The 15,431-nt window shown below is 38.3% G+C and overlaps 1 protein-coding gene across 3 annotated transcripts in view; it reads right to left on the bottom strand.

The window, feature by feature from the left end:
* The window catches only part of RNF214 (ring finger protein 214), a 48,891-nt gene that overhangs the window by 30,173 nt on the left and 3,287 nt on the right, over nt 1–15,431 (bottom strand). For 2 of the 3 annotated variants that reach the window (XM_006833859.1, XM_006833858.1), the window contains exons 3-6: nt 14,054–14,564; nt 13,312–13,371; nt 8,120–8,260; nt 4,530–4,669 (exon numbers count right to left, since the gene is read on the bottom strand). In XM_006833859.1, the coding sequence (XP_006833922.1) occupies nt 4,530–4,669; nt 8,120–8,260; nt 13,312–13,371; nt 14,054–14,564 (852 nt within the window). The remainder of the gene's footprint in view (nt 1–4,529; nt 4,670–8,119; nt 8,261–13,311; nt 13,372–14,053; nt 14,565–15,431) is intronic. The other variant, XM_006833860.1, reaches the window with a different exon arrangement.

The raw sequence follows: 15,431 nt of genomic DNA, 5'->3' as shown, positions 1-15,431 counted from the left end.
TCAGTTGTTTTGGGAAAAATATAAAAGAACAAAAATCTTAAATATATGTACACAAACACATACAGACAAGGGGGCTTCAAAAAGTTCCTGCAAAGACCTAAATGTGAAACCTAGACCTAAAAAGATTACCATTGTAAAAATAGGGACAAGCTTAGGAGTTCTGATACATGGCATAAATACACTATCAAACATAACAGACAACACACAAACAGTAGAAGACAAAACAGATGACTGGGACCTCCTAAAACTCAGGCACATATGTGTATCAAAATAGAGATTCCACAAACTGGGAAAAAAATTTTGGCAATAGTATATCAGCTAAGAGACTACTCTCTAAAATGTATAGATTCAAAGAAAGATCTGCAGGAAAAAACCAAAACAAAAATGGCAGTATGATTGGCTACTACAAGAATAAACAAGTTATTTGCTGGGAAGCCATCAAGGTAAGCACTCAAGTCCCTTCAGGACAATCCCCTCCCTCCAAGACTGAAACTCAAAGGGAACACATGAGCAGGCATGTAAGCTTGCAGGCAATCACACTGGTCTTGAGAGGAAGAGGGGGAAAGGTACCAATAAAGAAATAGGCTGAGTACAACCACGTTCCATAGATTCCCGTTGACCTGGAGATGAGAGAGAGACGAGGAAGGGCTGGTTGGTTCAAAGTGTGGTGAGACCTGGGGACTACTGAGCCCATGAACAAGGACATAACCACAGAGGGCTAGAGCTGAGAGTGCAACATCCAGCTGATATTAAGTGAGGGAAGATGCACAAGAACACACAAACTTGCAGATAATACCCATATGACCTAGCCTTGGTGACTTGATAATCAGAACTCAACTAGAGGAATATAAAAAATAATAATAATAATAATTTTGATAGAGGAAATGAGGGTAAATTGCTACAATTCAATAAACTTAACCTGTACTCACAGATGTAGTAACTCAAAATACCAACAGAGAGGGAAGGAGTCTTCACATCAAGTATCAATACTATCCCCTCTGTACACAGGGTAGATAGGGATGGGCAACTTAGACATTGGCTACCTTAAATGTTGTTGTTGTTGTTGTTAAGTGCTGTTGAGTCGGTTCCGACCCATAGCGACCCTGTACAGGGTTTCCAAGGGTGTGTAAATCTTTACGGGAGTAGAAAGCCTCATCTTTCTCCCGCGGAGCAGCTGGTAGTTTCGAACCACTGACCTTAAGGTTTGCAGCCCGATTCGTAACTACTACGCTACAGAGACTGGCTTACAAGGTTTCAAGAGGGAGTTTAGTGTTAAGAGTGTGCAGGGGAAGGTAGAATCCCCACTGAATAGTTTTCATCTTGTCTAGATGGGTCTGGTGAAAAGAGATGGGGATAAGATTCTTATGATTCAATAGTAATTGTTATCATGACTAACTGAGACTGTCACAACTGTAAAGGTAGAAGTTTTGTAACAAAAACAGGGGAGCAGTTAATCTTACAGTACAGAAACAGAGGACCCTAGGACCATCAAGGGAGAAGAGCGCAAGCGGAATGTGGGATCCTATCCAGAGAAGCAGCAACACCCAAGATGGAGGCAGAGATGAAGACATGGAGAGAAGAAGCAGCTGAGGATTCTAAACTCAGGGAAAGAGAGGGATTGAATGCTGGTGGCCAAGAGGCAGACTTGCAGAATGTGCCCTATGGTTGTTTAAATTATTATATATTCCTGATTGTTTTTGTGTACATCTTTCCACCTGTCCCCTCCCCCCAAAAGAAAAACAGATGGAATAAAGCAAATACTGTTAAATAATGATGCATGGAGATTTTAATTATTGCAATTAAATAATGGTGTAAAGTCAATGTTCTCCCATGTAAACTATCACTCAGTTTACAGTGAAAAAATAAAATAAAATATATAGAACATTTCAACACCTCAACAAGATTACATCTTACCCCAGCATTGGTAACAAAGTTCAAAAAAAATAAAAACAAAACACAACAAATGCTGGTGTGGAGAGACGGGAACCCTCCTACACTGCTGATGTTGTTGTTAAGTGCTCTTGAGTCGCTTCCGATTCATAGTGACCCTGCAAAGGGTTTCCAAGGAGCGGCTGGTGAGTTTGAACTGCCGACCTTGCAGTTCTAACTGACCATGCAGTTGAGTGCTTATCCTACATTGCCACACCAGGACTTCACACTGCTGCTGGGACTGTAAAATGGTGCAACCACTGTGGAAAATGGTAGGGCGCTTCCTCAAAAAGTTGGAAATAGAAATACTGTATGACCCAGTAGTCCCAGTACTCCATACATATACCCAAGAAATGTGAGCCATGACACAAATGCATGTGTGCACATCCATGCTCACTGCAGCACTATTTACAATAGTAAAAGATGGAGACAACCTAAATGCCCATTGAGGAAGAACGAATGAACAAACTTTGGCACATACACACAGTGGGATACTATGCAATGTTGAATAATGATGATGAATCTGTGAAACTCTCATAACATGGGGATGAACCTGGAGGACATTATGTTGAGTGAAATTTGTCAATCACAAAGGGACAAATATTGTATGAGACCACTTTTGTAAAAAGTTAAAAAAAAAAAAGGTTTTGTTGCTAAAAGAAATATTCTGTGGTAGTTACCACCAGGGGTAGGAGAGAAGGAAAACTAATTCACTGGGTAGAAGGTAGACACATGCTAACTTGAGCGATGCTTCTTGTTGTTGCTAAATACTATCAAGTCGGGGTCCAACTCATAGCGACCCTGTACAAGGTTTCCAAGGTGAGTTGGAACTGCTGGCCTTAAACGGCCCAAACCGACGTTGCAGTTTACCGCATTAATTGGCAGCGCCACACCAGAATTGAGCGATGGAGAAGGCAATATACAAGAGGGAGGTTGGCACAGGAAAGATGAAGGTAACAGAAGACAGAAGGAGAAGTACAAGAGTTAAAGGGAACAGAGGTAAACAGGGTTAACTGTTGATAATATGGAAAAGACTGTCATCATTATAATGACATATAACATATGATTTGTTGAAAGTGGGACTGATGATCTGCTCTGTAATCTTCACTCAAGTCACAATAAAAAGTTCAAAACACAAAAAGTTCCCAGAAAAATGGAATTAAAAAATGCAATTTCCCCACAAACTTTTTGAAGATCCTGATGTTTATGTACGCATACACCTACCTACCTCCACCCACGCCCCTGTATGTCTGTATACATATATATTTAATGCCTCTCTCTATATTTTATGCAATCCCCATCAAAATTCCAACAGCCTCCTCAAATACATAAAATGAAATCTCAAATACATAGAACTGCATGGGGTCCCAAACAGCCAAAGAAATAATGAAGAAGGAAAAAAAAATTTTCACATTTCCCCATCTCAAAACATCCTATAAAGCTACAATTATCAAAACACCCAGGTACTATGTCACATGTTGCTGTTGTTGTTAGTGCCATTGCATCAGTACTGACTCATAGTGACCCTGTATAGGGTTTCCATGGAGTGACTAGTGAGCTTGAATCACCGTTTAAGTTCAAAGCCACCTTTCAGTTCACATTAACCCACAGCACCACACCAGGACACTATAAATTATAAATGTAGAACTATTGAACTGGTCTATCTTCTACTGTGTATATTCTCAACATCATAAATTGAAACAAAAACAAAAGTTTAAAGTTTGGTACAACTATAACAAGAGACATACTGACTAATGTCCATAAATAAAGCCATGAATCTATGATTGGCTGCTTTTCAACAAGGGTGCTAAACCCATTCAATGGGGAAAGAATAATCTCCTCAAAAAATGATTCTGGGACTGGATTTCCACATGTAAAAGAATGAAACAAAACTCATATCCACAACACACACAAAAAATGTTAACCATATACCAAAATTATCCTCACAGCCTGAACTTTAAGAATCAGGTTATAAAGTGAGTGAAATAGGTTATTAAATGCATATCAAAATCTTTTGGCATGCTTTGGTTGTTTAATGATTGCATATTTCTGAGTGTTTTGGTGCACATCCAAAAAAAAAAGAAGCAAATACTGTTGAATGATGAAGCATGCAGCGGATTATAATCATTGCAATGAAATAAAATACAACAGGATGAGTGCAAAACTGATGTTCCCCCATGTAAATAAACACTTAAAAAATATATCTTTTGGCATGGGACCCAAAAATTAACTGCTATTATTTCAAGATATTAATGAATACCTGAAACATTAATTCTAATCTAGAGTGTCTAAAAAGCAGCCTATATTATACTCAGAATAGTTTAAGTCCTGGTGTAGCACTGTGGGTTAATGTGCTGGACTGCAAGGTTGGTCTGAACTGCAAGGTCAGTGGTTCAAGCTCACCAGCCAGCCGTTCCTTGGAAACCCTACACAGGGTCACTATGGTCGATGGCATTTAACAACAACAAATATTTGTTTTTCAAATAAAAATTAAATTGAAGGAAATTATCTGCAACTAGAAACACAAAGGGGCTTCTTACGTATACATAGAAATACACATACAGAGAAAGAGGATGTTTAGTCTTAACAGCATCATTTACCTTCTGCCTTTCTCACAAAGCTTCTCAATTTCAGCTTTCAGATCTTGCTCCTTCTGTAAAAATTCCTTCTTTTCCTTTTCTATCTTCTTCTTTGTTTCCTCCCGCTTTATTGTCACATCCTGGATAGCCTTTAATATCTCCTGATTCCCACACAATTACAGTCACACACAAATAAAGAAGGAAGTTAGTTATTTTGTCTGAAGGCTATTTTTCAACTATCATAAATCCACATACTGATTTTAGTGAATTCAATTGAACGATGAAATTTCATTTGAGTATCTCCAAGAGGCAGTATTCAGACCTAAAGGAGAAAGTTACAATAAAGCAGATTTCAACTCAAGAGACTAATTTCTAACAACCACAACTGTTTAAAAATGGAATATACTGCCTTGTGAAGCAATAAGCTCTCCTGTACTGGTATTCAAATAAAGGCTGCATAAACACCTGTCAGTAATGCTGAAGAAGGCATTCTTGCACTGAGTGAGTTTGCTACCTCTAACAAATATGGTCTTCTTATGCTTTGTGTGTTTTTGTTTTGTTTAATATTTAACTAAAATATACAAGGGTGCTTCAGAAAGCTCGTGGAAAAATTCTACTAACTTTTCATTCCATTTTTCCATAAGCTTTTAGAAGTCCTTTTGTATGTGTGTGTGTATAACATATAATAATATATACTTGTAATAAATCAAACAATAAAAAGGTGATAAAGTTAATAGTTATATCCTAATTTATACAATTCCATCCATTAGGTAATCAATGTATTGTTTTGTACTAACCTTTTTAATTTTCCTCTATTCTCACACAAAGGTATTTCTTAGTTTTTTAGCCTTTTTTAATGAGATAATTGTCTATACATTCTTCTGCATCCTGGGTTTTATTTTTTCATTTGAAATATACATACTTCCATGTCTATAAATATATCTCTAACTCAAAAAGACCTATATAATATTACATATTATGGATATACTCAATTTATTTAACCATTCTGTTTTGATACTCTATCAGGTTGATTGTAATTATTGCTAACTACAAGCAATACTATAATAAACATCTTTATATATATGCTGTTTCATATAAATAGTTTTATTTCTACAAAATGTACTACTAATAATGAGATTACGAGGCCAATGTGTATGCACGAGGCAAATCTCAACAAGTTTATGGGAAATTCCAATGTCTTTTAATTCCATTTTTTCCACAAACTGTTTTTTTTCCCCATGAACTTTTGAAACTCCTTGTGTATTTAAAATTTTAACGGACAATTTCAAAAATGTTGTAAACCATTCATATGCCTAACAATAATGTCTAAAAGAGTTCATCTGTCCTTAATCCAGACAACGTATTTCATTTTTGCTTTATTATGTAATATTATGTAAGAATTTTAATGTGTACTTCCCTAACTCCCACTCTTTATTGTTTTTACTATCTGTCTCTCCAATTAGAGTAAATGTTCAGTGAAGGCACGTATCAGGCACTCAAAAAATATTAGCTGAAATCCTTATTAAAGTTTTGAAGGAGAATTTCAATGAGATAGCTTTGTACACTACTGATATTGCATGATTTGAAAACGTCACTTTAAACCTGCTTTCTACATTGAATCTGAAGTTACGTTTTTTATGTTCATAGAAAATGGCCTCAAAGACGTAATAATAAAATATCTTTACTTATTCCTCCCACAGTAGTGTTAACATGGGAATACTGGAAGGGAACAATTTTTTTGCTGAATGAATGAATGAATACCAGTAAGGCTGAGCTTCTTTTCATACATGCATTATCCATTTGCTATTCCTCTTCTGTAAAGTGCTACTATAATTGTAGTTGTTGTTGTTGTTAAGTGCTGTCGAGTCGGTTCCGACCCATAGTTACTGTATATAGGGTTTCCGAGGAGCAGCTGGTGAGCTTGAACCACTGACCTTGCAGTTCAAATGGTTTTGCAGTCTGGCGCATTAACCCACAGAGCCACACGAGGACTCATAATTGTAGTAGGCAAAACAAAAATCCCATAAATATGTCTACTTGGATCCCTGGTTGAACCATGGGTTAAGCACTGGAATACTAACCAAAAGGACAGTGGTTTGAATCCACCAGCCGCTCCTCAGGAGAACGATAAGGCAGTCTGCTTCCATAAAGATTTACAGCCTCAGAAATCCTAAGGAGCAGTTTCAATCTATCCTACAGGCTCGCCATGGGTCAGAACGACTCAATAGCAGGTTTGCTTTTGTTTTTAATATTTTTACATCCCAATCCCTGGAACCTATGAATATGTTATCTTCAATGGCAAAAAGGAACTTTGTAGATGTGATTAAAGGAAGAACTCTGATGTGGGCTTACTCGGGATTATCAGGGTGGGCACTATCTAATGCCTGAGTCCTGCAAATGGAGAGCCTTTCCCAGCTGTGGTCAGAAATGTAATGTTGCTGGCTTGGAAAATGGAAGGAGGAGCCATACGTCAAAGAATACATGGGCAGCTTCCAAAAACTAGAAAGTCAAAGAAACAGATTCTCCCACTAAAGCCTCCAGAAAAAATGTGGCTCACCATGGACATCTTGATGTTAGTCCAGACTACAGAATTGTTAGATAACAAATGTGTGTGTAGTTTTTAAGCCACTAAAGTCACGATCATTTGTTATAACAACAACAGAAAAATAATACAGTAACTTTTACTGGTCTTTTTCTAGAGTGTTTGCCTTTTCCATCATTCTCTAGAAATCTCAGAATGTCATGGATATTAAACCCTTTGTCAGATGTGCTTAAACTATTTTAATATCTTTGGATTTTTTAAAATATTACTTGTCATAGCATTTTAAATTACATGATAATCAAACTAATGTTTTTTCTTTATGGCTCCTGTTTTCCCTGCCATGCTTAAAGTTATCTCTTGTCAACTGAGAGTACATATCCTTCTAGATTTTCGCCTAATATTTATAGTTCCAGTTTTACTATGTAAATTTTTACTCAAGCTAAGAGCCCTTACAGGTAGACACTCAGCTGCTAAATAAAAGCTTGGTAGTTCAAACCCACGCAGTGGCTCCACAGGGAAAAAACAGGGTGATCTGCTTCTGTAAATATTGGTGGTGGTTATGTGCCGTGGAGTCTGTTCCAACTCATAGCGACCCTGTACAGGGTTTCCAAGGCTGTAAATCTTTACGGGAGCAGAAAGCCTCATCTTTCTCCTACAGAACAGCTGGTATTTTCGAACTGCTGACCTTGCGGTTCACAGCTCAATTCGTAACCACTATGTACCAGAGCTCCTTTCTGTAAATATTACATCCCAGGAAACCTTGGGGCAGTCCTACTCTGTCACATGTGTTGCTGTGAGTCAAAATTGACTCAATGGCACCTGACAGCAACAACAATAGGAGCCTAATAAAAAAATTTTCCACGTAGAGGGTTGTCAATAAAATATGTTACATAAATAAATCTTTTTCTCTTAGGACTAAAATAGGAGCAGGAGTTTGGACATGATGTCCTCTAAGGTTCTTTTTATCCTTAAAATTCTGTAACAGCCATTAAAAAATAATTATTTATTTTCTATTTCTATTCATTTAGAACCAAAACTACTACTGATGATTTCAATATAAGCAGAATACCTGGTGATTCTTCATTTCTTCTTCTCTCCTTTGCTGAAGCTGCTTCAATTGCACTTGGAGTTGATTCTCTACTTGCCTCTGCTTGTCTAGGACCTCCTGGTAACGCTCCTTCAATAGGGTCCGCTCTGACATCATTTTATCCTACAGGTAACAAGACAAAAATGTTTATTTCCTAATTTAATTGTAAGAAATATTCATCAAATACAGAACGCTAAGGCTACACTTGACAACTGTACAGCCACTATTCACACATGGCTATGTGAATTTAAAGTAATTAAAATTTAATTAAATTCTAAATCCAGCTCTTCAGTCACACTAGCCACGTTTCCAGTTGTGACTAGTGACTACTGTATCAGGCAGCACAGATACAGAACATTCCTATCATCACAGAAAGACTTATTGTACAACACCGTTCTAAGGCGGGGCTTGTCAACCTTCAGTTTATGGGCCAAATCTAGCCCAGAGCCCATTTTTGTAAATGAAGTTTTACTCGAACACAGTCATACTCACTGCTTCGTGTGTTACTTTCACACTACTAAGGTAGAGCCCATGCAGGCTGCAAAGCCTAAAATATCTATCTGATACTTTACAGAATGGAGTCCTGGTGTGGCGCTGGAACACAAAGCCAGTTTGAACCCCAAGGTCTGTGGTTCAAACTCACCAGCTGCTCTTCAGAAACCCTGTACAGGGTCATTATGAGTTAGAATTGACTTCACAGCTCTTAACAGCAACAACTTTACAGAAAGTTTGACGGCCCTTGCTCTAGGGAATATATATGGAAGGGAGCATTTTCTTATTCATTAAAAGAGCGAGAGATTAAAAAAAAAAAAAAGGACAAAACAAAGAGCAGATCTCCTAGAAAAATTCCACAGTATTACGTTTTATGGGGATTCTGACCCTGGAATCCATGGATGGGCCTCATGGCATTTCTGAACTCCAAAGACGTTATGTGTGTGTGTTTGTTCATATGTTTTTCTGAGATGAAAGTTTTTGAAGATTCAGAAAGAGAATCTTAAACCAAGAGAAGTTAAAGAAAGGACAAGAACCACTGGATGAAACCAGCAAATTTCAGCTACTACAGCTCTTTCCTTTTATTTCTATTAGATACCTTTTGTGTCTGTGGTGCACCTTTAGAATAACATAGAATAAGGAAAAAAATTCCTTTAACAGAAATAAGTCTCAGATACATACTTTTAATACATAAAGTAAAAAGCATACAGTAAATTCCTTGATCCAATTAATCTTAGCTAACATGGTAAAGGGTTGTTATACTTGGTCCCTTTGTCTCATCACTGGGTGCCTTAGGACCGGGAGTCACAATTTCAAATGCAGGTAGAGGGCAATCAGCATAAATCCTTGAAAAAGGTAGAATATAAAACAGGAGCCAAGTTTCTTTCTTGTATTGCCACCAAGCTTAATACCTGCTTAGGTTCACAGTCTTTTTAAAACTATGTGAGGCTCATTACTACCCAAAAGAATACAGGCAAAGGAATTATAACTCTGGGCCACTTTTGGCCCAACAACTTGCCAGAATCCCTGCCATAGAACAATGCTACCTTACTGGTCCCTTCAACTGTTCTACTTATTCAAACTCCAGCTCACAACTATGAGGGAAAAATAAATACGACAGTAATTCAAAGAGTACTGATACAAAATACACTAGTGTTAGTCTTGTGTGGTGCTGTGGGTTAATGTGCTGGACTGCAAAATCGGTTTGAACCACAAGGTTGGAGGTTCAAGCTTACCAGTCGGTTCTTGGGCCACTTTTGGGCCACTCTATCAGGGTTGCTATGGAACGGAACTGACTCAACGGCACTTAACAACAACAACTTAGTCTTGTTAGGGTAACTTCAAAAAAACGGTCCAATCAAAACAGTGGCTTCTGAGGGGATCTTCTGATTTAAATTCAATATAAAAAGGTCAACTCAGAAAGTTGTAACAACTGTCTGTTGCGATTCTAAAGAGGTAATACTGATACATTTTCCCAAAGGACACAGGAGGATCACAGGGGCTTATTATGAATCAGTTTAAAGAAAACTGAAAACTACATTGGTAAGGGAAAACTGAAAAAGTTGCACCAAGGATTTTTTTTTCATCATGACAATACACATGCTAGTTCTTCAAGGGTAGCCAAGGCTGTCCTGTCCTTCGTGAATATACACGACAGCCCCAAACATAACATTGGAAATATAAAGATCACAGATGGAAAAAATGAGCAACTTACAGTCCATAATTTACAGCATAGACTGTAACTAAAAATTCACACACAGTAGAAAATAAACTAGAAAACTGAGACCTCCTACAAAGCAAACATTATATACACCAAAATGGAGTTCTGGTATGGCACTGGAGGATCAGCACTGGACTGATAATCGAAAAGTCAGCAGTTCAAACCCACCACTAGTTCCCTGGAAGCCCTATACCAGGTTGCTATGAGTCAGAACTGAATCGACAGCACTGAACAACAACATACACATCAAAAGACTTCTCCAAAAAAGTGAAAAGAAAACCTACAGACTAAGAAAAAGATTCTGGCAACAACATAGCTGACAAGGGATTAATCCTAAAATGTACGCAAAACTTCAATATCTCAACAACAAAAAGACAATCCAGTTAAAAAATGGACAAAGGACTTGTACAGATACTTGTACCAAAAAACACATTCAGGCAACCAATAAATAAAAAGGGACTTCAAAAAGTTCAAGGAAAAATGGAATGAAAAGATAATGAAATGTGAAAATTATCTAACGTATCATTAATATCACAGCAAGAAAAATTCTGAAGATAACGTTAAAATGGCTGCAGCAGTACATCGACAGGGAGCTGCCAGAAATTCAAGCCAGATTCAAAAGAGGATATAGAATGAGGAATAGCATTGCTGATGTCAGACGGCTCTTGGCTGAAAGCAGAATAACAGAAAGATGTTTACGTGTGTTTTATTGACTATACACAGGCATTCAACTGTGTGCATTATAACAAACTATGGATAATATTGCGAAGAATGGGAATTCCAGAACACTTAACTGTGCTTATGCGGAACCTGTATACATACCAAGAGGCAGGCCTTTGAACAGAACAAGGGGAATGTGCGTCAGGGCTGTGTTCTTTCACCACTTAGCCAATCTGTACACTAAACGAATTATCCAAGAAGCTTGACTATATGAAGAAGACTGCAGCACTGGGATTGGAGGAAGATTCATTAACGATTTGTAATATGTTGGTGATACAACTTTGCTTGCTGAAAGTGAAGAAAACTTAAAGCACTTAGCAATGAAGATCAAAGCCTACAGCCTTCGGTATGGATTACAACTCATTATTAAGAAAACGAGAAAAGATTGAAGTTGTCAAGGATTTCATCTTACATGGATTCACAGTCAACGCCCACAGAAGCAGCAGTCAAGAAACCATATAGCATTGGGTAAATCTGCTGCAAAAGTTCTCTTTAAAGTGTTAAAGAGCAAAGATGTCACTTTGAGGCCTATGGTACAATGCACCTGACCCAAGTCATGGTATTTTTCAATCGCCTCATATGCATATGAAAGCTGAACAATGAATAAGGAAGACCTGAGAAGAATTGATGCCTTCCAACTATGATGTTGGCAAAGAATGATGAAAATGCCAGGGATTGTCAGAAGAACACATAGATCTGTCTTGAAAGAGTAACAGCCACAATGCTCCTTAGAAGCAAGCATGGAGAAACTTCATCTTGTGTATTTTGGAGACATTATTAGGAGGAGGACTACTCCCCCTAAAAAGGAGCTCTGGTAGTGTAGTGGTTACAAATCGGGCTGTGAACCTCAGGGTCAGCAGTTCGAAACTACCAGCTGTTCCCGCGGGAGAAAGATGAGGTTTTCTGCTCCCATAAAGATTTACAGCATCGGAAACACTGTACAGGGACGCTAAGTCGGAACCGACTCCACGGCACATGACAACAACACTCCCCCCAAAAAGGACATAATGCCTAGTAAAGTAGAGTTAGTGAAAAAGAGAAAGGCTTTCAACAAAAGGGACTGACACAGTGGCGGCAACAAAGGGCTCAAACATAACAATTATGAGAATGGCACAGGACTAGGCAGTGTTTCATTCTGTTATACAGAGTCACGATGAATTAGAACCAAGTCAAAGGCACCTAACAACCACAGGGGCAAAGTTATGCAAACTTCTTAGCCATAACCAAAGACCTTAAGGGACTGTTTCACTGGGCTTGAGGGCTTAGGGCTTAAGATCATAGTCTCAAAGGACATCTAGTCAGTACAAATAATACCGTCCAAAAACACAATATACTACATCTTACTTTGGTTAATAGCGACTGGGACCTTAAAAGCCTGCATGCAGCCATCTAATTATTGGTTTTTTCTTATATGAAGCAAAGAAGAGTGAAGAAAATCAAAGACTCAGTCCAATGGACTAGTGGACCACACAAATCACAGCCTTCATTATCCTGAGACCAGAACTAGATGGTACCCAGTTACCACTACCAACTACTCTGATCAGGATCACAACAGAAGGTCTGGGGAGAAAAACTAACAACAAATTCAAAATCATAACAAAGATCAGACTCATTGGACTGGTAGACCGGTGGAACCCCAAGAATATAGTTCTTAAGACACCCTTCAAACCTGGAACTGAACCCCCTCCCAAAGATGATCTTTCAGTCAAACAACAGACAGGCATATGAAGTGAACAATAACACCCATAAAGAATGTACTCCTCAGGACCAGCAACCATAGGAGACTAAACGAGCAGCAACTGCCCAAAAACAAAGTTCAGAAGGCGAGACGGGACAGAACAGATAGGCAAATGGGAACAGGGAACAAGGAGGAACTGGGAAGAGGGTTGTTACATTGAAGGAATTACAACCAGTATCATGAAGCAAAATGTGTATAAATGACTGAATGGGAAACTAATCTGCTCTGTAAACTTTCACCCAAACCACAGTAAAATGTTCATGAAAAAGATGATGAATCACTTAATTGTCACTAAGTATGAGAAAGGAGGCATCCAACATAGCTCAGTTAAAGGAAAGTCAAGAAAAACAAATGGCTTCATGCATATACTTGGGGAGGCAAAAAAAAAACCTATTGGCTCTCTATTTTCTTACAGGTTCTCTCTATTCTAGTTTTCACCCAGCATACAGTATGACCCTAGATCCCCTGCTTTAATATCATCAATGATAACATTTAAAGACTTACCAGATTCCTTTCAATATCTTGATCTGTGTTTAGCTCTAATTCATCTGCTTTAAAGTCAGTCTACAAAGAAACAAATAACTTAGTTTAGAACTGTTCAGGCACTAGAAGAGGCAGAATTCCTCTAGGACTTCCCTCTAGAAATCTACCACAGTAATTAAGAAGTTAACTTTTTGCAGTGTCTTTCCCTCATAAGCTCCATAGCAAGGGAAGTAGCATAGTTCTGGCAAAAGAACACTGACAACTACAATGCACCTATTACTTATCCCAGAAAATAACCTGAACAAGCCTCAACAACTGAATGAGAGGAAGTCTTAAGTGTGAGACAAGAATTTTGTCTCCTATGACCTATTGTGCTCATACTTCCTCCAATGACACAGCACACCAGTCACTAGAAAACAGGATACGCTGTACTTTATAAGATGTGGGTCAGAGAATTAACAAGGAGTCCTCCTGAAAGGACAAAGACGGGAAATGTGAATGCTAACAACTTACACTCATCACTTACTCAGTCAAAGACATGATGTGTATGTCATAATATTCCTGGTCTCCTTCAGACCCTGGCCACTGGCTTTATATTTATTGAACACTAGAAAGAAGTCCTTCCAAGGCACTTTATGCTAATAGTATGACGGTTACCAGTATGAACAAAGGGCAGTGCAGTTATCTACCATATATGAAGAAATGTCTCCTACCCTCAAAAAAACCCCCAATTCCAGTGAATAGTAGAAACTTGATACTTGACCTGTACAGCAATGTTCTGAGAAAGCTTCAGGGAAGAGCTATCCTGATCATCATCCAGATCCTCTCTGACTCCTTCAACCCCATTTGCTGGAGGCACTACAGGTTGGAAAGCCAAGCCTGTATCCCTGATACCTTCCTTTGGGTTGGAGGCTTGTGGGGATTGCTCTTCAGAAGAACTCGTGGAGGCAAGCTGCTTTGTATGGCACCCTGCCTTAAGAGACTGAGTGGCTGGAGGGAGGCTCTCCTGGAGGCACGTGTCCCCCTCCTCTCCTGCTGGGCTGGCCAAGTCCTTCAAATCAGACTGAGACCCACTGCCAGGAAGACAAAGGGCTGTGGCTACCAAGTTTTCTCCTAAAATCCCCCGGTGCGCTGCTGAAGTGTCACCTGCTGACGAACCGGGATTCTGCTCTGGCTGTTCCAAATGGACATTTCTGTTAGTCTCCTCGGTTATCGCTTGGCTACTTACACTCGACAGAGGCAAGTTCTCATGCTTCTGTGCAGGGTCTGTGGAACTAGCAAAAACATAAAGACAAAAAGTTTCTCTCTTCACTCAATCTTTGAGGAAGAACTTAAAAAGGATTATGTATATTATACAATACTTTGAATGTACCCATTCAAAGAACAAAGATGAGCTTACATAAAACCGCCATATTATCAGAATGAAAAGAACTTGTTTCCTATCTAGGGATCTTTATCCCATCTGTGGGTAGTATAACTTAGTGGTTAAGAAACTGGGTTCTGGAGACAGACTTCAGGAAATTCCCAAAAATAAATGACTCTGCAGATTTCCCCAAAATTTTAAGGCTAAGTTGAATATTAAACAAATAAAACTCTGGGGGAATGTAGAGAAAATAGCCTCATGCTAATTATAATACTTCATTTAGTTACACATACTAGTTAAGTTATGCATGCTATTTTAACAAATAAAATGTTAATTTAGAAATACTGGTTTTATCCCATGCTCGTGCTCAAAAAACTTTCATTCAAACTCATTACACAGGTTTTCCTTAGAATAGCTTTTTAGGTTCTTCATTCATTTTCCAGGGCATAGCATTTTCACTTCAAGTTGTCTGAAGTATAGCCAATTTTGAATATAAACTAGCAAAATATGTGTACATCAGGACAGTTGTCTTACTATTTGTCACAGTCATTTAATGTATTACTTTTTAAAGAAATCTTTAAAAGATCTATTTAAAATGACATCCAACATTCATAACTGTATGGTCTTTCACACAAGAATGACTATCGTTGCTAAATCTATGTTAAATTTCTCTGCCTCCTTTAAACAAACAAAAAAACAAGCCTGATTCTGTCAAGTGATTGACTTAAACATCCCCCAACAAGCACTGACTAAGGCTTCAAGTCAATGTGTACTTGTT

Source organism: Chrysochloris asiatica, unplaced genomic scaffold, assembly GCF_000296735.1.
Source record: "Chrysochloris asiatica unplaced genomic scaffold, ChrAsi1.0 scaffold00008, whole genome shotgun sequence".
Taxonomy (NCBI): Eukaryota; Metazoa; Chordata; class Mammalia; order Afrosoricida; family Chrysochloridae; genus Chrysochloris; species Chrysochloris asiatica.
This window is presented reverse-complemented; position numbering and strand designations above follow the sequence as displayed.